General features: G+C 43.4%; 1 protein-coding gene across 1 annotated transcript; it reads right to left on the reverse strand.

The window, feature by feature from the left end:
• LOC141762587 (rho GTPase-activating protein 20-like) lies at window positions 1-17841 on the reverse strand. The gene is made up of 16 exons (XM_074626493.1): window positions 17594-17841; window positions 13762-13847; window positions 11646-11819; window positions 11411-11560; window positions 10315-10356; window positions 10149-10233; window positions 9928-10005; window positions 8737-8803; window positions 8438-8638; window positions 8070-8242; window positions 7822-7986; window positions 7200-7312; window positions 5508-5700; window positions 4927-5041; window positions 3857-4686; window positions 1-1203 (listed from the first exon to the last, which is right to left on the reverse strand). Exons 1-16 carry the CDS (start codon window positions 17657-17659, stop codon window positions 400-402), a joined length of 3342 nt encoding a protein of 1113 aa, XP_074482594.1. The 5' UTR covers window positions 17660-17841; the 3' UTR covers window positions 1-399.
• Between the last annotated feature and the right edge of the window lie 4655 nt (window positions 17842-22496).

The raw sequence follows: 22496 nt of genomic DNA on the forward strand, positions 1-22496 counted from the left end.
TACTGTGTGTTTAACTTATTATAGTTTGCTCTTGGTTTGTAAAATGTGGCCCTTTAGCAGTTGTTAGGTGTAGTTAAGCCAGATAAGGAGAAGATATGATGGGTATGTTGAAAGTGTCTTTGTACAGTACGGGCCGCAACTAGTTTTCTTCCAGTTTGTTGTACCAAAGCAAAGTCATTAAATTTCAAGTCCTGTTACAGATTTAAAATGTATCACAAGATATGCATTAGTCTAAAACAAACACCAAAAAGCGATAATGCATTTAAGGTGCAGAGTAATAACTAATGTTGTATGTGTAGGTTGAAAACAGCAGTGTTGGATTTTGTAGTTACAAACAGTCCTTTTAAAGGATGTGTGTCATTGTGTTCATCTAATCCAGTTCTGCTCCACGTTACATCATCAGACGTAAGATTCTTCAGCAAACAGCAGCTGATCAAAGTCTGCTTCTGCTGTGGGATCGCTGCATCTCTTCAGCCACTCCCTGCGACTCTCCACCTGCTGGCTGCTCTGAGGGTTACTCTGCGGGTGTGTAGTGAAGTAGTCCCTCACTGCTTTGGTGCCGTAGGGAGAAAGACAGAAACGGGACTCTGGCGTCCCTTCCTGAGAATCCACCTCCGGGACCTTCAGTCCGGGGTCGCTCGGCAGCCTCGCCCGAGCGAGGGCGGAGGCGGAGGCGGCGGCTCGGTCCACAACCTGCCGCTCGGGTTCTGACCCCCGGCGCTTGTAGAGCGTGATTTTGCACGCCTCCTCCACGGAGCGAGACCTGTGTCGCTTGAACAGGGACAGACACGGCCCGCTCTGCTTGTAGAACAAAGACGGCGACGGCTGCTTCAGCTCGTTCACTTCACTCTCGGCTGCGCTCCTTTGGTTAGCGGCGTCACCTCCGGTGTTGGCGTGGGTTCTGTCGAGCTGACCAATGGTTAATGTAGAGTCTGAGGACCGGAACCAAGGGGACTTGGGGATTTGGAGACTCCCTGTAGAGCGGTGGTGGGAAGGGGGGCTGGATGAGTCCTGTTTGAGATGTCTTGGCTTGTGAGGCTCCTGGACAGGCCTCCCCTTCACATGGCTTCCTCCTGCTCCTCCTGTGTCCTTTGATGCTCTGAAGGAGGTTTTGGTCTTGGCTTGGCTGCTGCAGAGCAGTTTTCCTTTACCTTTGTCTGGGACGGATTTCCCAAGTGTAAGCGACTTGTCAGCGGGTCCTCCCTGTTTGTAGAAACACAAAAGGAGAGATATTTGTTGCAGCATTAAAAAGGTTGACACTTTAATTGTAGTCTCTGTTAATGTTAATAGTAATTGGTCACATTGCGGTTTACAAAGTTAGGAAAGCAATGTTTAAGTCAAACCTGGATCGGCGCAAGGTATATAAAAAGTCCAGTGCACACCAGGGTAACGGCGAGGAGACTACTGAATTGGGAAACCAAGAGTGAAGTATGTGGTTTGCATGAGGCGGCATCAAAGAGCAGCAGAACAAGCTGTGAACTAGAGGACAGGAAGGTAAGTCACACCTGCTGCGATTAGTGATTGGCAGTGGCTCGTTGTCAAGTTGAGCAGTGTGTTTGGTTTCTGAGCGCTGCGATTGGCCGGTTTGCAATCTGGAAGAAGCGCGGGCAGCTGTTGCGCAATCAGTCTCGGGGCAAGGTCAGGGGCAGTTGCCGGCACATAAGCCGGGAGTTTGTGGAGCGACAGCCGGGTAGCGGCAGTCGGGGTGCGCATAGCCGCGCTTGTGGCTCAGACGCTCCTTTTGCGAAGACCGAATTTTGCAAAGACCGAATCTATTGTGATGGTCTTTGCAAAACTCGGGTCTTCGCAAAAGGAGCCTCTGAGGAAAAGGGCGAGGGCGCGGGGCCATGCCCGAAGTGCTGCAGGATTCTGTCCAGGTTTGTCTTTTTTTCCTGCATTCTCAACATTTTATTCCATTTCTCTTGATACCGTGTGCTACAAACATTTGCCTGTCTTTCGCAGAGTCCTTCAATCCTGAACCAAACCACATGGCTGCCCTTTGTCTGAATCCTTTCTTCTCACCCTCGGACCACAAGAACCACAAGAGACCGCGCAAACAACTTCTAAGGCTGAAGACGCAGGTGCCTATCTTTTTTGAAATTCCTCATGTTCCAGGACTAAACCCTTTGTCTCTCTCTCTTCTCTTAACCTCTGCGCAGAAGAACCTGCGAGAGTTTGTCTGCTTGTATTCTCCTTTGTCCGTATTGTTCTCTTGCTGCATGCCTAACTTGTGCTATACCCATTTCTCTGTCCGTCATGGACCAGACCGCATGGCTGCCCTTTGTCTGAATCTTCTCTTCTCAACCTCACAACAAAAGAACCTGCAAGACGCCAGCAGAAGTACCAACAGATGGACGCAAAACTTCTAAGGTAAAAGACGCAAGTGCCTTCCTTTTTAACCTTCCTACTGCTAACCCAGACTTAAGTTTAGCACCAGCAACTGAAACCAAGTCTGCCATTTCACTTTGCACGCAGGAACAAACCCAGTTGGCGCCAACCTGTGAACTCTAGAGAGACAAAGGATTGAACCAAAACTCTCCAAGCGTGACTCCTCCAACATCTACAGATGCAACTGGCAGTTAACCAAGAAAATACTTTTCTTCCGTGGACTGGGTAAAGTACCCGGTCCTACCTTAGCGCAGCATTAGCAGATGGCTAAGCAAGAATGTTTAACCTCTGTCAATGTACATTTACTGATTTCATTAAATACTGTTTATTGCCTTTTGTGTGTGACTATTTGTAGTTAGGATGTTTGGATGGCTGGCTTTGACACACTTGACATGTTTAGTTACGCTTCACACAGAGAAGGTCTTGCATGCTAACTTAACTCTTATCTAACCCAACACACATTAAGATTAAAATCTCTAATCACACACACAGACAGACAACATGTCTTCTTGTCTCAAGATGGCAACTTCATTTCATAGATGACAAACAATAGGGCTGAGCAAGTAGCAAAATAGCTGAATCAAAGATGGCTTTCAGATGGTGTTTCTGAGCACATGTGCAGACAATGTTAAACCGAGACATTCAGGTACTTACTAGCCCTGACTGAAACCTGAAATCTGTCCACAAAACACCACTACCACACCAGCTGCACTCCCTTTCTCCTCCAGTTTAAACACTATTTATCAAAACATCAGTGGCACAACTCATTCCTCCTCCAACCTCTACTCTACTCACTCCAAACAAGTTCACCTTATCCTTTACCAATAACGTTTCAGCCATCAGTAATCCCTTCTCTGATCCTGACCAACTCAGCCTGCAGCCAACAGCACCAAGCCTACCTACCACATCCTACCTTTCCTGTCAAAAACACTACAGCACACAGTCTTTAATCAAGTCTCTGAATTCCTGTCTATGAACAATCTGTTTCACCCAAATCAGTCACAAAAAAACATAGTCATAGTATGTCATTAAACTATAAATAGTCATAGCATAGTGTTATAAAAAGGTGACAGTATTAGTAGTATAGCAGGTCACAAAACATCTTTAGTATTTCCTCAACAAAGTCACACTGTCATAAAACAAGTCACCGTATAAAAAAGGACAGTAAAAGTCCAACAAGTCAGAGCATAGTATGTTATAAAATGGTCACAGTGTGCCAAAAAAGGGATAATGTACAGCGAACCGGTCATTATTGACATTTTATTACACGGCTACTTACTCAACAAATCAATAACTTGACACAAAACAGTCCACCTGAGTCCGACATCACAACTGCACCCATAGCAACAGCCCATTATGCATAGCAACGGTCTGATATAAAGAAATAACAGACTGTAGAACGCTGTGATTGACAATCGACTACTCAACAAAGACATGTAATAAAAAAAAGTCTGACACTTTGACTCACCCCCGTCTTGTCCTCTTCTTCCTTCTCCAAGTTGTCCTGTTGGGTCAGTGACAGCCGCCGGCCTTTCTTCAGCCAGGAGTTTGGGTGGAGGCCCCTGCAGCCTTTCAGGGTCCCCCAGTTGACTGTTTCTTTGGGTGGGGAGCCTTTTGGACAAGTCCCCAGGTCTGGTTGTCCACCGGTGGAGCTTATGGTTAAGGGAACAGATGAAGGAGCACTGGAGGCCAGGTGGGAGGCTTTGGTTGTGTAAAGCCCTCGTCTGGTGGCCCAGGTGTGGTCACTAATGAGGAGGTCCAGAGAGTCCATTGATTGTGCGGGGGAGATGGAGGAGATGCTGGGGGAGCTCACCTCCACAGCTCTCCTGGTGCTGCTCGGCTTCCTGTAGAGCTCCTCTTCATCCTCGCCAGAGAGACCTTCAATACTCCCCGAAACGCACGGCCGAAGCTTGGCCATGTACGCTATAGCCGGCTCTGAACGCCGCCGCTGTCTGCGCCGACCATCCAGGGACAGTGAGTCCAGGTTGGGGGACGTGTCCACAGTCGGTGCGTCCTTGGCGGCGCAGGAGAGGTCTTCGTCCGGCCTTCTGCTGCTGCTGGTTCTCCCCAGTCGGTGTAGCTTCAGACCCTGCGGGCTGTCGGCGTGGGTTTGCTGGTTATCGGGGTCTGTGTCGTGGTCGTAGTCGCTGAACGTGATGATGGAGTCCAGGCTGCCTTGTAGTGTTTTGGGTCTAACGTGCCGTCGGTTGCAGAAGCCCGGCGAGCCGCCGCTGATGTTGTCCAGCTCGTTCTCCAGACTGTCGTAGGATGAGTCTGTCAGAGGGTACGACCAGGATTCTAGTGGGAGACAAGGAAGACAGAAATCACACAGATGTAAGAAGACAGCGAGAAACTAGCCAGTAAATACTTTATGGTTATTCAGTGACCTTTTAAAGACACAATGAAATAAAAACTGATAATCCTGCATCCTTGTGTCACTTATGCAATTACTTCTTGTTCTATGCTCTGCCATATAACACTTTTAGAGTTTTATATCAAAATGCATCTAAAGACTTGCACAAAAACATATCTCTGTACCTGATCCTATCTCGTCATCGTTGAGTCTTTGCGGCGGCCCTCCAAACAGCGAGGACGGATCCTCTCCCACGATCTGCTGACAGTGTTCGATCATGAACTTCACCAGCTCACAAACCTGCAGCGGACAACAGGAACATTTAAACAGTGTAACAAACTGAGGTTCAATCAGAACAACAGACAGTGTAACAACTCAGTGTTTCTCAAAGTTCATTGTCTGACTAACTTCTTAAGGCTACTAAATACTCTGTAACTTTTGCCGGACTTTATCTCTGGAGTTTGCTTCTTTCCCGTCAAACTGTTATAAACTGTGACCTTTTCTCTAAAGCTGATTTGAGAAGTAGAGGAAGTAGTCCTGATCCCAGGCCAGCAGCGGTTCATGAGCTAAATGTGGGCTATCGTTTATGACTCGCAGACAAACCTAACAAACTTCTCTTTGTTCCTGAGCTGTTCCTCGGCTTAGACAGACTGATTTCATTGTGTTACAACAATCCTGGGTGTCCGAGTCAAAATAACAAGAGCAGCCAACTCTATCTGGGTCAAATTCCACCGTGTATTAGCTGGTAAAGTTATGTCTTCTTTACCCTCTTAGTTCCTTCTCCCTCCACCTCGGGGCTGCACGGCACTCCGGGAGGCCAAAGCATGCTGGGAGCGATGCACACCGATAGGTTGAAACTGGTCATCTGGTTCTCCTGGGCGTTGCCCTCGATGCCGTGCAGCATGGCCAGCAGGTAGCGCAGCAGCAGGGCGTTTTCTTTGGGCAGGCGGCAGATCATCCTGCAGAAAGACGACATCCACGACGTTCAGTTAAAGGAATGACTTCATCACATGACACTAAAAACACAGAGTAATGACGTGTTCACACCTGAGCGAAGCCAATTGGACCGCCGGTATCATTTGTGTTCATTCACGCTAGACGCGCCGGAGAGGAGAAAGAGCTTGTCTCCATCTTTCTTTCCCATCATCAACCATGGGAGAAATAACCAGTTGCTGCTTTGTACATGTTGTGGACGTCCCAGATATGTCAGAAAACCAAACGCCGTCATGTCTGGGTTCATAACATCACCCGGCAGTGAGCTTTGGACACTTGATGGGCTTCTACTAGACACCTGATTGGACGAACGCTTTCCCTCGTGAGCTGCTGCTCCCAGCTTTCAAACCGGAACAACGTCTTCATTTTAGATCGAGAACATTTAGTTTTAAAGTTCCTCAGGAGTTTCCAGAGGCTGCGAGTCGCGTCGGACGCCAGTGATTTACATCAAGTAGCACAGACCTCAACTTTACACAAATGAGAAGCGGCCGACGTGAAGGTACGTGTCCACAGCCTCCGTCCTTTCCACGCTTCACGTTCATTGTCTATGTAAGCAGCCGTGCAATGCATTCTATTAGCGTGGCGGCACGATTCCAGAGATGGGGCATCACGTCGGCCGCTCCTCATTTGCATAAAGTTGAGGTCTAGGCTACTTTAATAAATACATAATAAAATAAAGACAGGTTAAGCGAATGCATGGCTTATTTCAAGCATTAAATGTTTTCAGAAACACATCTCGGTGAACTATTTTCATGATATAAGAGAAGAAAGATTACAAATGAGCCACCATGTTGTTTCTGGTTGAAAGCTGGGAGCAGCAGCCCACGGAGGGAAAGCGTTCGTCCAATCAGGTGCCTTGTCTCTAGTGGGAGCCCATCAAGCACCCAATGCTGGGAAGCGAGGCGATCCCTTGTGATAAAAAACGCCCCTGTGCATACGTACCGATACTGTATCTAGCAAGCCACGCGTCACATTGTGCTGTGATTTAATTGCAATAAACAGATTAAAATGATGCCGAAACAACTTCATAATGATGTTGATTTCTGTAAAAAGTCTGAATTCATGCTTTGTCTGGTCTGTCCGCAAGACGACAAGCAAACTACTTTTAAAATGCTTGTTTTCTGAATGGAGTTTGGATCCATCAGTGCCAGGCTGCTCCATCAACAACTTAACGTCATCTAGAAGGCATGAATACGGCAGCGACGTTGTTGTTTCTACCATAGACAGTCTGTGGGTTATACACAAACATTTGTACAGATGTGATGTACTATCGTAGCTCTGGGTGACCACAGACGCATACTAGAGTCTTTTCCTCCATTGCTGATTGAACGTCAGTGACGTCAGTGACCTGTGTGACGACAGGAGGAGAATCTCAACGCTCATAGGTTTTCACGACACAGCATTACGAGGATACGCTCTTGGTGTGAACACATCATAACAGTATAGTAGTATGTGTGCCTGTTACCTCTTTATGTCCTGCACTCGTTCTTCCTCATCCTCCTCTTCCTCCAGCACATCTATCCATTCTTCTAACAGCTCACAACAGAGCAAACTGCTCGGGATGCTGCGCAGGAAATCCTAAAAAACATGCACACATCAGTTAATAATCACGTACAAATCATAGTTTGTGTATTTCCAGATGTTGGTTGAGCGATTTGGTGTAAAGATGTTTTGATGACTTGGTAGACGTGACGGATAAAACCATTAATATAAATGAGAACATCTCCCGGGTAAATAAATACGTGACACAGTTTAAGCACTCGTACACAGCAGCTCTCTCCGTTAACCCTCCAGATAATAACAGATTATAATCCAGATTACACTAACAAGCCAATCTAGGCTCCTCTGCAGTGAACAGCTTGTCCTGCTAACGTGGCCGAGGCTGAGGAAGAGGAGGGAAGCCGATTCGTGTTGTGCTTACAGATGTGGGTCAATAAGGTAAATAACACATGAACACCATGGTGCTGCAGTACGTTGCTATCAGGGCTGCGTGTCAGCAACAATCTGGTGATGCGTATCATGATAGAGGGGTGACGACTCAACATATTACGATATATCATGACTTTTTATAATCTAATTTTAGTCACCTTAAAGACTCCGGCGATGAGAAAGACGTGGTCTCTTGTCAGAGGAAGTTGAAACTCTCCGGCGTCCAGAGAGTCCCTCAGCTCCCTGACAGCCCGAGCCCCCGCCGGGCGCCGGAAGATCCCCCGCGTCCACGAACCCTCGTGGTACAGAAACGCCATCATTTCCTGGAGAGGGAGAGAGTTTGTTTCTTTAACATCACAATACCGGGTGAGAAACGAGGTGTAACTGAACCGTCGTGCCCGCTCACCATGACCGGCTTTGGCAGAGCGTCCTCTACGCACACGTTGCTGAGCGGTTGGCTGAACAGGCAGCCGCGGGGCCCGCCGGCGAGGGACAGCTCGTTCAGGTGAGAGGAGGAGCCTCGCCAGAAGGCCCAGGTGATGAGGGAACGCCTCCTTTTAAAAGGCTTCTGAGACCACTCTGAGAAGACAACAGTTTCCCAGAATGCATCAGCAAAAAAGCTCATTCTACTATTTCTATTACTTTTTTTGAATGAAGCAAAGTCTGATGGACCCCATGGGATCTTATTTCATAAAGAAATATGAATGGTAGTCAACGGAGAGAGAAAGACCAGGAGTCGTTGGATAAAACTTCACCTCTCTATAACAACCTCACCTGCAGATACGTGCGGCGTTTCAACGGGTCGAGGCTTCATGATGAACTGGCACTGCTTGAACACCTGCATCTGCTCCATCTGCATGGCCCTCTGACGGTCTACGTCCCCGCCCCCGCCGCCGCCACCGCCGCCGCCACCGCCTCCCTGAGACACCGTGAGTCTCACATGACTCATCTGGATACTGAAGGGAAACTCGTGACCTGAGACGGAGGACAAGAAAGCCGTATCACTCTCTGGATGCACCGTAACATCACGTTATTAGAAAACACAGAATCTGATGATATGTTGTCAAACTGACCAATCAGAGGGTAGGGGGCGTTGTCCCTCTTGGAGATGACCCACAGCTGGTAGTCTTTCACATTTCCCTGAGCAAAGACAGAGACAAAGATGTTGATAAAAACAAGACACAGCCTCAGAGAACAGGATGTTAGAAACCACACAGACGGTCCTAAAATATATTTTAGGAAGCGGAGATGTGACAAAGAAGAGTATTCTCCTTCAGCCTTCACATGCTGAGTGTTTATCACATGGAACTGGCACAACTGAGCCGACGTTAGGCTGCAGGGCTTCTGTGAAAACATCACCTGTTGTTGTTCTGGGTTTGGTTAGAAATACTCGAGGATGTTGGGACAGTAGACTTGTCGCGGTAGTCGGTGTTATCGGTGTTACGGCACACACCGATTACATTACGTATCCATCGTCCCCGCCATCGTTTTGCTTTTGCTTTTACAGAAATAAAACCCATTTAGTTCATTTTCAAGTATCAGCGGCAGGTTATCAATACAAAGTCGGACGACAGGCGCTATAAACTGAAAGTGAATCCAACATACATAAGGAGTCTCAGCTCCGAGTCAGATTTCACACACATGGGACGAGACGATGGCGGAGGATTTGGTGTCGAAGCGAGAAGCAAAAGCTTTCAGATTTCAGATTTGAACCATAACGTTAATGAGGTAGTCGCAGTGCGGAGGACGGAGCGGTAACAGCCGGCCCCGCAGCGAAAGCTCTGCCGGAGAGACCAGACACACCGCCACCCGACGGTAAAGATCAAAATAAGCGCGCTACACACATTGAGCGTCATCTTGTCTTGTAAAACGTCCGGTGTAATCGGAAACACCTGTGTTATCACAAGTTTAGTAACCGGTGGGAAAATGTCCTCACCGTCACACCCCTACGGGACAGTAAGCGGAGCGGCTGGCGGCCGTGGTAACAGCATTATATTTATACTAATATCGATGTTTGGTAGTTTAAAAAAGCTAAACACCTAAACGGATTAGCGACGTTACTTTTTGCAACCTAAAAATCACAAGTTGAGTTAAAGTGTTAAAGGAATTAGAGGCGTTGCCCTAAATTAAACATGATCAACACATTTACAGTATTATCTGGGGATAAAAATAAGATACTAGTGTCCACATTCTCATCACAAAGAGACAGACTAAACACACATTGCTCTTTATGAAAGCAGGAGGAACTGATTGTCTTCACTCACTATGATGCCGAACTGCTGCAGGGCCAGTCGGATCACCTCGTTGGTTGAATCTGAGTTGCTGACCGGGAGCGTCTTGGTCTAATCGGGGGTGGAGAAGGACATACTGACATATATGGTGCAAGATCAACAGGACATCACGTACTCTACACAAGTATCACTACAAAAACAGTTTATTATATATAAAAATCTTACAGGTATATGTAAAAGTAGATCAAACTTACGACGGCAAAAGTATTGATCCCCTTCCCGTAAACTCTGAGAGGAATAGTTTTAGGTTCTTCCTTCTCTTTCTCTTCTTTTATGAGACTGGAGGGAAAACAAAGAGGGAACATGAAGCGTCACATTTCTCTACAAACACACATATTGATGCATGAAGGCCAAGTTTACCTTTTGAGGAGGGAGAGCCATCTCTCTTTCTGATCGGCTGAGCTGAGGGGAACATGGAGAACATGTTAGTTCACAGATTTTAATTTCAGGTTAACACTAATTTGTCTTCTTTAGGGGGGTACAGGGCGTCTTTAGGGGGAGATAGCAGGTCAACAGTAGATGTCACATAGAAGTGATGTACATCATCTGAAAACTGGGAACCTGGAGATTAATTTGGGATGATGCTCAGCACTGTGTGTCAAGTTATGAAAGTGTATAATGGCTATGATAGCAGTATATGATTTTAATCCCCATGCTCTATTATGTCTCATAAATTGCTGCAGAAATATTTGTTGATACCATTTGTTACACAGATTTGGTGCTAAATTTAACCATTTTTTACCACTAGAGAATTGATCAAAATGATCAATATCCCTCCAAAATACCACATCAAGACACCAAGACCTTGAGGAACACCATAGAAAAAGTCATGCTGTGATTTGGGATCAAAAACTTTTGACATTTGGAGCAAGAATTACATTTTTCGGCGATTGGATGGCGAGCACTTCTGTTGTGTAAACTGCTCAGAAACCCCCTTATTGTCAATCTAGCTAGGAAAAGCCATCCATCCTCTGAATGCTCTAGGTCTCTAGTTTGTGGCTGTAAAGTTTCATGAGGCTGTGATTATCCTAGAGGTCACCACAGGTCATTTTATACAGAGAGGTCAAAGTTCAGAAAATAGGTCTCCTATGGTGACTAACATCATCACACATGAATACAGTTGGACTCATTGGATCCACAAGAGACTCAGCTTTACAGTGATACCCAGTTTATGTAATTCAAAGACTGTTTAGAGACCCCAGTATGCAGAAATATTCAGTTTGACTCTCTATACTAGTGCTCATCCTGTCTGTTTTCTATTCATTTGGCATTTTAAAGGTCGTGTTTACAGCATCACCAACATATTTACTACTGGAACATAAAGACGTTTAACAGCCTCTGACGTGAGGCGGCGTGAACATAAACCATGAACCCGAGCAAAGTTTAGAGAGAGATAATGTTTGAGTTTAACCTGAAATATCTCATTAGACTCAGTCCACGTGTGTGAGAGTGTTACCTGAACGTGGCCACACAGTTACAGGTGGGCCAGCCCATGACGAAGCTCCTCTCTGGGTTGGTGCTTCCCTCCCACACCTCGTCCATGCAGCCCGCCGTCCACATCTCACACACACACACCTGGGCCTTCAGCTTGAAGTGGTTGGCTGATCTGGGAAATGCAAAGAGAGGAACAGCTTTAACCTAATTCACCACCAAAGGGCACGAGGAGCAGACAAAGATGTGCTCACACTTACTTGGCTTTGGCGATGACCAGGATGTCGGTGAACAGGAAGAGGTGTCGGTCCTGAGTCTGCATCCCGGTCTTCAGCTGGGCGTGTCCGTGGAGAAGGAACGACCGATCGGAGCCGACGAGGAAGGACTGGACCAATGAGCATGTCTCTGGGCACACAGGAACCAGGACGCTCTCTCTGGAACACAAACACACAGAGACAAAAATCACTGACATGTTTTATTTTATACGTTCAAATATAGAACAGAATATCCACTATGATATGTGAAGATTCAGGATACCTAGAGATACATGCACGTCCTGTCTCACTCCAACGTCTGTAATGTTACGCAGACTTGGTGCAATGTCAAAACCCTTTGATGCAACCCGTGCTACCACTTCTACCCTCTTACAGTACGTAACACAGTAACTTGAACTGGACTGGTAATGCTAAGCAGCTGCTGACTAACTGGGTCAAACCTTCCTCTCTTATAATGAGATTATAGGACTGTCAATCGATTAAAATGTTTAATCGTGATTAATCACATGATTGTTCATAATTAATCGTGATTAATCGCACATGTTTTATCTGTTCAAAATGTACCTTAAAGGGAGATTTGTCAAGTATTTAATACTCTTATCAACATGGGAGTGGACAAATATGCTGCTTTATGTAAATGTATGTATATATTTATTATTGTAAATCCGTTAACAACACAAAACAATGACAGATATTGTCCAGAAACCCTCACAGGTACTGCATTTAGCATAACAAAATACCCGTGGGTACCCATAGAGCCCATTTTCATTCACATATCTTGAGCTCAGAGGTCAAGGGACAGTTTTTCCTCACCAAAATTGAGTGTAAGTTTGAGGCGTTATTTAGTCTCCTTCCCAACAAGCTAGTATGACATGGTTGGTACCAATGGATTCATTAGGTTTTCTAGTTTTATATGATGTCAGTATCTTCACTCTTGCTTTAAAACTGAGCCGAAACAACCTAAAAATCGCAAGTTGTGTCGATGCGTTAAAGAAATTATGAAGGCATGTTTGGCGGTGACGTCGTAGAGTTAACACAAAGACGTAGTCAGCCTCCGTCTCTCTCTTATGACGGCTTTATTAGATTATTCACTTCAGATCTCCGTCTCCCTCCCTCATCACCAAATACAAAAAAAGCTTCCAAATACTGACATTTTGCATGATCCACTTTGACGTTAAGATTCAATAAGAGAATGATAAGAGACCGCAGGACTCGTCATTATGTAAACTGTGTAATGTAATTTGAAGTCATGTGCGTGAACGTTGGATCTAAAAGAAGCCGCAGTGCTCGCATCCTTAAATTGAACTTTTTCCAAGACAAGATTTGAAAAGGGATCTTTCAAAATTGTTAGTAAATAGGATAACAGTGAAAGATATATATATACATGCATTTGCATAAAGCAGCATATTTGCCCACTCCCATGTTGATAAGAGTATTAAATATGATTTCATATGTCAGTGGTATATCGTATTAGCCATGTGCACACTTGGAGCGAGAGTAATGTCATAACACAGAGGCCTACACGGCGTCAGCTCTCCGGGTCTTTGTGGTTGGTGGGTGTTATTTAGCGAGGCGCCCCTCCCCCCTCCTCTGTCGGAGCTTTTTAATGAGGTTATTTCTTCTTCACTTTCCCGCTCCGTACGTTCAGAGACAGAGCTATTAATAGATGCCTGATCCTCTAATAACTAGTTACAGGAGGATTATCTATCCTGGTGGATTCAACACTTCGCTCTGGGTTGTGCCTGGGGCTTGTGAGTGTGTGCGTGCGTGTGTGCACATGAGCGAGAGCGTGGTTTCAGTGTTTTGTCCGACTGACCTCAGTGACCTCTGTGTAAGTGACACTGAACATCAACTGGGATGACTTAAACTGCAGGATGTCGTGCCCTATCGACACCGAATACATCCAGACTCCTCTGTGTGAATGCATACACGTGTGTACATAAGTATGAGCTGGTTGCAGCTGCAAATTCATTGTAAACCGCAACTACCGCAACTACACCATTTACGTACAGATGCAGCCACCTAGAATTTCCCCTAGAAACGCCCCACTGCTCTGTATGTTTCTCAGATTTATGGAGTCTTTAAATGTATTCTACCGTACCTGGAGAGAGTCTTGGACCTGATGAGAGCCTTGGTGATGACCAGAGACGGGGCGGACTGGCGCCGATAACTCTGAGACTTCGTCCGCTACAAGAGACAAAGAGAGACGATAATAATCAACCAAATCAAAATACTGTCTGACCACTGCATTATTAACATTTATGTATCCAGGGTGTAACAGAAAGTCGCACTTGAGCACTTAAAACAGCTGTAAAATGATCTTAATGATGACTTCTATCTGCTAATACAAAGACACATTTCCCTGCTTTACTAAAAAAAGGTTCAAATCCCACAAAGAGACAGACTTTACTCCACGCTTCATGTCATGTTTACACTTTCCCCCGTTCGTTACACAAGCATCCTAATGTTCAACGCATCCATCACGTCGTCGGGAGCGACTGTGGCCTTCCGCAGATTGAAGCAGGAGAATTTAAACACGGAGGAATGTCGGGTGACGGCATGGCAGTCTGTGTTGCCGTGTCGGTACACAGCAGCCTCGATCTGTCTCTGCCGTGACACTCCTGACCTCTCTCACACTTCAACTACTCAGTGAAAAACAGCTGGAATTTTGTAGAAAGCTGTCTGTCATATTGCATTTTGCATGTTTATGATGCTAAAATCAGCACATATAACATAACTACATCATGTTTTATCAATACAAAAGCTGTTTAAGTCAAATTAAAATAAGACCCTACCAGTCGCTGCTTGCAGCCGTAATGAGATCCTACTTTTCTTGGCTTTGATCCTATTATCCGAGTTTCCCCACAGTCATTAAAGGTTCATGTAATCTAATTGTAGAAGGATTTGTGAGCTTGAAGAAAGGTGACAGTTACACAACCACAGTTCTTGACATGGTCACCTACTTGTTGTGTTTATCACGGTCATTACGGCGAGCACGAAGCCAGCAGCAACGTAGCACAAACACACACACGGTCGTTGGACACTCGCTAAGTAAAGTGGCTGCATGTGTCCTGGCCACTACACGCAGCATCGTGGCTGCTGCAGGAACGCTCCCGGACGGGTGAACTGTGGACTCAATAGTCTGTTGTGCTCGTACACTGCAGCTGGCGCACCGCTGCATGGGACGCACTGATCTTGTCGGTTAATAATCGGTTAACGAGGGTCGGTTATCGGTTAAAAAAATATATATTTTAAATTAGCATCTCTAGTTTCGACCCACGGCGTCGTCGCAGAAGTGTAGCGCCCACACTCCGGTTCCCCCCTCAGGTAAACATTGCTTTGTCAGTACTGTTGCTTGCATTGTTAATGCCGTTAAAGTTGACATGCTGATGTTTAGTAGGTATGTCTACAATGTCAAGGCCTATGGAAAGGAGGCTGCTACTTTTTGTTATCCTTGGTCAGCAAGCAGTAAACATGCTAACCGATTAGTTTGAAGGCGGTAGTACTAGCGCATCAAGATTGGTGACCTTCATCTTGCAGGTCGTAGCAGGTCATCGCCAACGTTACTACAATTCATCCTGAGGGGATCGTGAATGTGTTTACCAAATTTCATGGCAATCCATCCAATAGTTGTTGAGGTATTTCAGTCCGGACCAAAGTGGTGGAACCAACCCAATGACATCACAGCCACCAATTTGTCTGTCGGCCTTTCAGTGAAGAAAAGATCAATCCCGGCGCCACACATTTCTGACTTTTCACAGCGTAATATCATTGGTTTAGCGGAGTCACACGGCGGTGAAACATTCCTGACACTCCGGCCACAACATGTTACCTTTCACTCCGAAAATAAACGTAAACTCACGTGGAGATATGGGCTATACGTTGGGAAATACTACTGACCAACAACAGCTCTCATACTATTCACTGTATTACAACACGGAGCAGTTTAAGAGGGAATTCATTCATAGATGTATCCAGACGATCATGCAGCAGGTGCCACAATATATAAAAGAAGAGGAGAACATGTTGAAGGTAACAGTCTGATTCCCACTGGTGTAAATGATAAGTGCTCTTCCCCGGAGCTTTCTGGGCTTCATTAACCGTTAAGGGATTTGGGTTCATCACAGGTGGAACTGCACATCTCCAGCGTTCACTGTATTTACTCAAACTGTCAAAGAGTCGTCAATAAACTGTATTTCTTTATCTGTTTAAATCAGAACATACAGGTGAGGAGTTGGAGCCGATCTGGAATCAATCATTAATGAAAACAAGGACGCAGCAGGGAAGTTACCTATAAGCATTACCACGACTTAAAGTTAATAACTGTTAATAAATAAATTAAATAATTAAGCAAAAACTAATGAAATCAGCAACACTCCATTAAAACATGAGGTTAATAAGTAGGTTTACATATCATACAAAACAAGTAAATAAATAAAAAAGTTCAGCCGTATGCCTTCTTCAAACAACAAGCAGTCAAGTCAACTATAAACATATAATAAACCACAACAAATGGAAAGTATAACATCCTAAATAAGCACAAAGGGCAGGTGCAGTTCACAGTAGCACTGCAACTAATGATTATTTTTATTATCATCTAATGTGCGGATTATTTTCTTAAATGATCGATTAGTCGTTTGGTCTAGAAATGTCAGAAAATTATGAAATACAAAAATGTCCATCACTATTTTTCAGAGTTTGACAAGTAGAAAACTTATGGATCTGATTTTAACACCACAGTTATATATATATGAATTATTAATTAAAAATATGATAAACAAATTAATTTATGTAGACTAAACAATATCTGTAATTAACTTGTTGAAAGCTACATATTACACTAGTTCACTAATCAGTGGTGATTGAGCAGAAAATCAAAGCATTTAAGTTCACTTGGGCTAATTATTCACTTAATTATAGTAAATACTACGCTTGTTAATTTGTTGTCAAATTTGCCCACAAGTGACATACAATTTAATAATTAAAAACATAATTCAGTTGATAAAAGGTAACTCACCCATCCCCCCATTTAACATTTATAACACACTTAATAAATGGTTATAATGCACTAAAATTATTTATTACTTCGTCTTATTATTATTATTATTATTATTATTATTATTATTATTATTATTAATAATAATCATTTTATTAACCATTTAATGAAGACACGTTATTATATATTGTTAATAATTACATTTCTAAACACTTTAAATATTCATATATCTGCATACAACTACATTATAGTGTGTTATTAATCAATTTATTAACCGTTTATTGAAGACACATTATTATATATTCTTACCAAGCATTTATTATTTGTTTATACATTATTAACAGACGCTTAATGAGTTTAAATTGTTAACAATTATGTTTCTAAACAATTAAAATTTCCATATATCTGATTACAACTATATTATAGGGTACTATTAATTATTTATAAAATTATTATACTGCTAATATATTATAAATCCTATTGGGGGAGGGGGTTTCAAATAAAATGATGCAACATTAAATAAGATAAATAAATAAAATTACATAATGAAATTAACTGATGTTATAGGTTAGTTGAATTGTTTGCTATTAATCACTAATAATTAATAAAAAGCGTAACATTTTTAATGGTTTTCTGTGGTATTTTACACACATCCATCCTAAAATGTTACTTCCTTCTGTTGTTTGACTGTTGTCTAACCTCTCACCCGACTGGACCAGCCAACAGGACAATACACTCATTCATAAAGCAGCTACCTCAGAGCAAAATATGATGTAAGATAGAAGAAATAAAGACACAAAAATAACAGATTTTTCCATTTTTATAAGCCGCCTGGTCTGGAGACGAACTGTTCCTCCTTTGTGCACTCAAGTTAAAATTATTAAACCAAAATAAATCACTAAATCTACATGTAAAGAGAGGAGATATAAATGCTTACCCGTTTGTTCTCCTGCTGTCGGCTGAGGCTGTCCTGTTGCTGCTGCTGTGGAGACATGTTGTCCATCCAGTGTTAAGAGTCACTGGAAACGTCTAGTCCTGATGCGTAATTGTAGATCTGAGAGGAGGGAAATGAGATGAAGTTAGTAGAGCACACAGCTATCTCTCTCTCTCTATCTCTCTCTCTCCTCACCATGAGTGAAAGGCTGTGCTGTTGTAACCAAAAGCACCTCCTCCTGTCTGGATTATCACTGACTGTGCCACTTCTTAATGCGTCTTTACGCACCGAAGGGAGGCGGTGCCAAATGCTCTGCAACAAATAGGCCCATCTATTTTTAACCATTCATTCAGCAGACAATCACATTTACCCTCAAAACAAACTATGAAAAGGAGTATTGGGTGAAAACAGACGTTTAGTTTGGGGATCAGCTTGTGGACGGTCTAGATTCACCAAACTGCATTAGAAAAAAGTTGACTCATTTCCAATCAATCAACACGATCAATCCGAAAATCACTGTTTTCTATTGGCAGAAACAAGATCACTATGTTCATAGATTAGATTTAGACAAACATATCTCTGAATTCTCGCCTCATCTCATATAAAGTTGAATAAAAGTGTACTTCAACTAGAGAAAATGTGTGCTAATATTTCCTCCTTCTCCTATAAAATAAAAAACTAAATTGACATGCTATTCATGGTTTATTGGAAAATATGTTAGCATTACATTGTTTGGGATTTTTAGAGGCCCGAATGAGAGAAAATATTACAGCATTTTACAAAAAAACAAAGCAAAAATATGAAAAAAGTAAGAAGAAAATACACTTTATTGTGAGTAACGAAATTTATTATCTTTCCTTATTATCCCTTTAATCCTCTACCCTCCCTTGGTGCCCCCAAGTTAGAAAGAAACAGCAAAAGTGCCCTCTTTGATGCCCCTATGGTAAATAAAACGTGATAAAGTGCCCTCTAGGGCGCCCTTAAATGGAGAAAATGTGATATAGTGCCCTCTAGGGTGCCCTTAAATGGAGAAAACGTGATACGGTGCCCTCTAGGGTGCCCTTAAATGGAGAAAACCTGATAAGGTGCCTTCTAGGGTGCCCTTACGATGGAGAAAATGTGATATAGTGCCCTCTAGGGTGCCCTTAAATGGAGAAAATGTGATATAGTGCCCTCTAGGGTGCCCTTAAATGGAGAAAACGTGATAAGGTGCCCTCTAGGGTGCCCTTAAATGGAGAAAACCTGATAAGGTGCCTTCTAGGGTGCCCTTACGATGGAGAAAATGTAATATAGTGCCCTCTAGGGTGCCCTTACGGTGGAGAAAACATGATAAAGTGCTCTCTAGGGTGCCCTTACAGTGGAGAAAACATGATAAAGTGACCTCTAGGGTGCCCTTAAATGGAGAAAACATGATAATGTGCCCTCTAGGGTGCCCTTCCAGTAGAGAAAACATGATAAAGTGCCTTCTAGGGTGCCCTTAAATGGAGAAAACATGACAAAGTGCCCTCTAGGGTGCCCTTCCAGTGGAGAAAACATGATAAAGTGCCCTCTAGGATGCCCTTAAATGGAGAAAACATGATAAAGTGCCCTCTTGGGTGCCCTTCCAGTAGAGAAAACATGATAAAGTGCCTTCTAGGGTGCCCTTAAATGGAGAAAACATGACAAAGTGCCCTCTAGGGTGCCCTTAAATGGAGAAAACATGATAATGTGCCCTCTAGGGTGCCCTTCCAGTAGAGAAAACATGATAAAGTGCCTTCTAGGGTGCCCTTAAATGGAGAAAACATGACAAAGTGCCCTCTAGGGTGCCCTTCCAGTAGAGAAAACATGATAAAGTGACCTCTAGGGTGCCCTTCCAGTGGAGAAAACATGATAAAGTGCCCTCTAGGGTGCCCTTAAATGGAGAAAACATGATAAAGTGCCCTCTAGGATGCCCTTAAATGGAGAAAACATGATAAAGTGACCTCTTGGGTGCCCTTCCAGTAGAGAAAACATGATAAAGTGACCTCTTGGGTGCCCTTCCAGTGGAGAAAACATGATAAAGTGCCCTCTAGGGTGCCCTTAAATGGAGAAAACATGACAAAGTGCCTTCTATGGTGTCTTACATGCTAGAAAAGTCAGGAGGTCAGGACAAAGAATGGTTGACTTTGCAATTATTACTATTGTTAACAGCACTGTGGGAGCCCAAACAAGGAGAAATAAAACAACAAACTCAAAGGAATCCTGAGAACATTTTCTAAACTAAAAGAAGTTATTTAGATCCGTTATTAGATTATGTGTCTGACGTGCGTTAGCTCCAGGCTCCTTCCGTCTGAAGACACTTTATTAGATTCCAGTGTGTCATGAATAGCACTGACGGCAATCTGGGCCATAAGGTTGTAATGTAGGACACATTCAAACCTTAAATGAAGTGATTCTCCTTCAATTAACTCGACAAAGAGACGGCATCTTTGATCTGTAAAGCAGATATTCATTTACCAAAGCTGTGATGAAACACTGGCGAATAACTGGATTAATTTAGGACTATATATTTATAACGGATACAACCACATGGAGGGAGGAAATTTGGACAAAGAGGACATTTCCAGAAGGACAAATGATTATCGCCCCAAAATCGATTGTCCTTCTAAAAACAGAAGTGGGCCACAAACTGGGCTAAAGCAGAACAAGGCCAGAAAGTGAAGAACAGAGACGCAGAGGATTCATTCCCCAAATTGGCCACAATCAGCCCCGTTAAAAGTGGATCACTTCAATGATTACCGTCCCTCATGTTGATAATGAACAGCCTTCGGCATGGCAAAGAAAAGCACCGCACGCACCCCTCCTCACTGGCTCCCAACCCTTCCCGCTACAAACACACTTTCTCCAGCCTTAAAGCATCAAGCAGTCCGCAAATCAAACAGGTAGTCCCAATGGTGGGGGGGGAAAGTAATTCAGCTTGTCACCTGTATACAAGAATGATAAAGTGCCCTCTAGGGTGCCTTTCCAGTGGAGAAAACATGATAAAGTGCCCTCTAGGGTGCCTTTCCAGTGGAGAAAACATGATAAAGTGCCCTCTAGAGTGCACTTTCAGTGGAGAAAACATGATAAAGTGCCCTCTAGGGTGCACTTTCAATGGCGAAAACATGATAAGGTGCCCTCTAGGGTGCCTTTCCAGTGGAGAAAACATGATAAAGTGCCCTCTAGGGTGCCCTTCGAGTAGATAAAACATGATAAAGTGCCCTCTAGGGTGCCTTTCCAGTGGAGAAAACATGATAAAGTGCCCTCTAGGGTGCCTTTCCAGTGGAGAAAACATGATAAAGTGCCCTCCAGGGTGCCTTTTCAATGGCGAAAACATGATAAGGTGCCCTCTAGGGTGCCTTTCCAGTGGAGAAAACATGATAAAGTGCCCTCTAGGGTGCCCTTCGAGTAGATAAAACATGATAAAGTGCCCTCTAGGGTGCCTTTCCAGTGGAGAAAACATGATAAAGTGCCCTCTAGGGTGCCTTTCCAGTGGAGAAAACATGATAAAGTGCCCTCTAGGGTGCCTTTCCAGTGGAGAAAACATGATAAAGTGCCCTCTAGAGTGCACTTTCAGTGGAGAAAACATGATAAAGTGCCCTCTAGGGTGCACTTTCAATGGCGAAAACATGATAAGGTGCCCTCTAGGGTGCCTTTCCAGTGGAGAAAACATGATAAAGTGCCCTCTAGGGTGCCCTTCGAGTAGATAAAACATGATAAAGTGCCCTCTAGGGTGCCTTTCCAGTGGAGAAAACATGATAAAGTGCCCTCTAGGGTGCCTTTCCAGTGGAGAAAACATGATAAAGTGCCCTCTAGGGTGCCTTTCCAGTGGAGAAAACATGATAAAGTGCCCTCTAGGGTGCCTTTCCAGTGGAGAAAACATGATAAAGTGCCCTCTAGAGTGCACTTTCAGTGGAGAAAACATGATCAAGTGCCCTCTAGGGTGCACTTTCAATGGCGAAAACATGATAAGGTGCCCTCTAGGGTGCCTTTCCAGTGGAGAAAACATGATAAAGTGCCCTCTAGGGTGCCTTTCCAGTGGAGAAAACATGATAAAGTGCCCTCTAGGGTGCCTTTCCGGTGGAGAAAACATGATAAAGTGCCCTCTAGGGTGCCTTTCCAGTGGAGAAAACATGATAAAGTGCCCTCTAGGGTGCCCTTCCAGTGGAGAAAACATGATAAAGTGCCCTCTAGGTGGAGAAAACATGATAAAGTGCCCCTAAGGTGCCCTTCCAGTGGAGAAAATGTGCTCTCTAGGATCACTATCAGATTTATTTTGTCATATAAATATTTCAAATTAAAACACAAAAATATCATGAAAACAAAACAGTAAATCATCAAAAACAAAATCAGAAGCATCAACAGAACTGTGGTTTTAAAATCATCTTTAATTAATGGAGATACAAAACAATGTTTGAAAACCTACCTGTGGAATCACACATTGGTCGAATAGAAAATAATCTAATACTAATATTTGTATTTTTGAGCGGAGATTAACAGCGGTGGAAAACTGTTTCACCATCCTCCCGGAACCATCCCAAATTTAAAATCTTTAATATAAATCAAACATTAAAAAAAATTGTTTCGTTCATGAATTTATAATTTATCCCAAACTTTTTATTTTTTTAATTTTAAAAAGTAATTTTATTGTTTTTTTAATATATATATTATTTGCATTTTTGTTTTTATTTTGATTACTAATTATTTGGACCTGTGTATTTAAAATTACAGTAAAAAAAAATATATAATTTTATATGTATTATTCATTGCCTGCTGTCAGTAAGACAAATTGCCCCTTGAGGACATAAAATTTCTCCTCAACTCTACGTATTTATTAATGGGGTCTGAGCGAAAATATATATATTATCAAAAATATATATGTTCATATCATTTAAAATATAATAAAATG

Source organism: Sebastes fasciatus, chromosome 24 (genome assembly GCF_043250625.1).
Source record: "Sebastes fasciatus isolate fSebFas1 chromosome 24, fSebFas1.pri, whole genome shotgun sequence".
NCBI classification, from domain to species: domain Eukaryota; kingdom Metazoa; phylum Chordata; class Actinopteri; order Perciformes; family Sebastidae; genus Sebastes; species Sebastes fasciatus.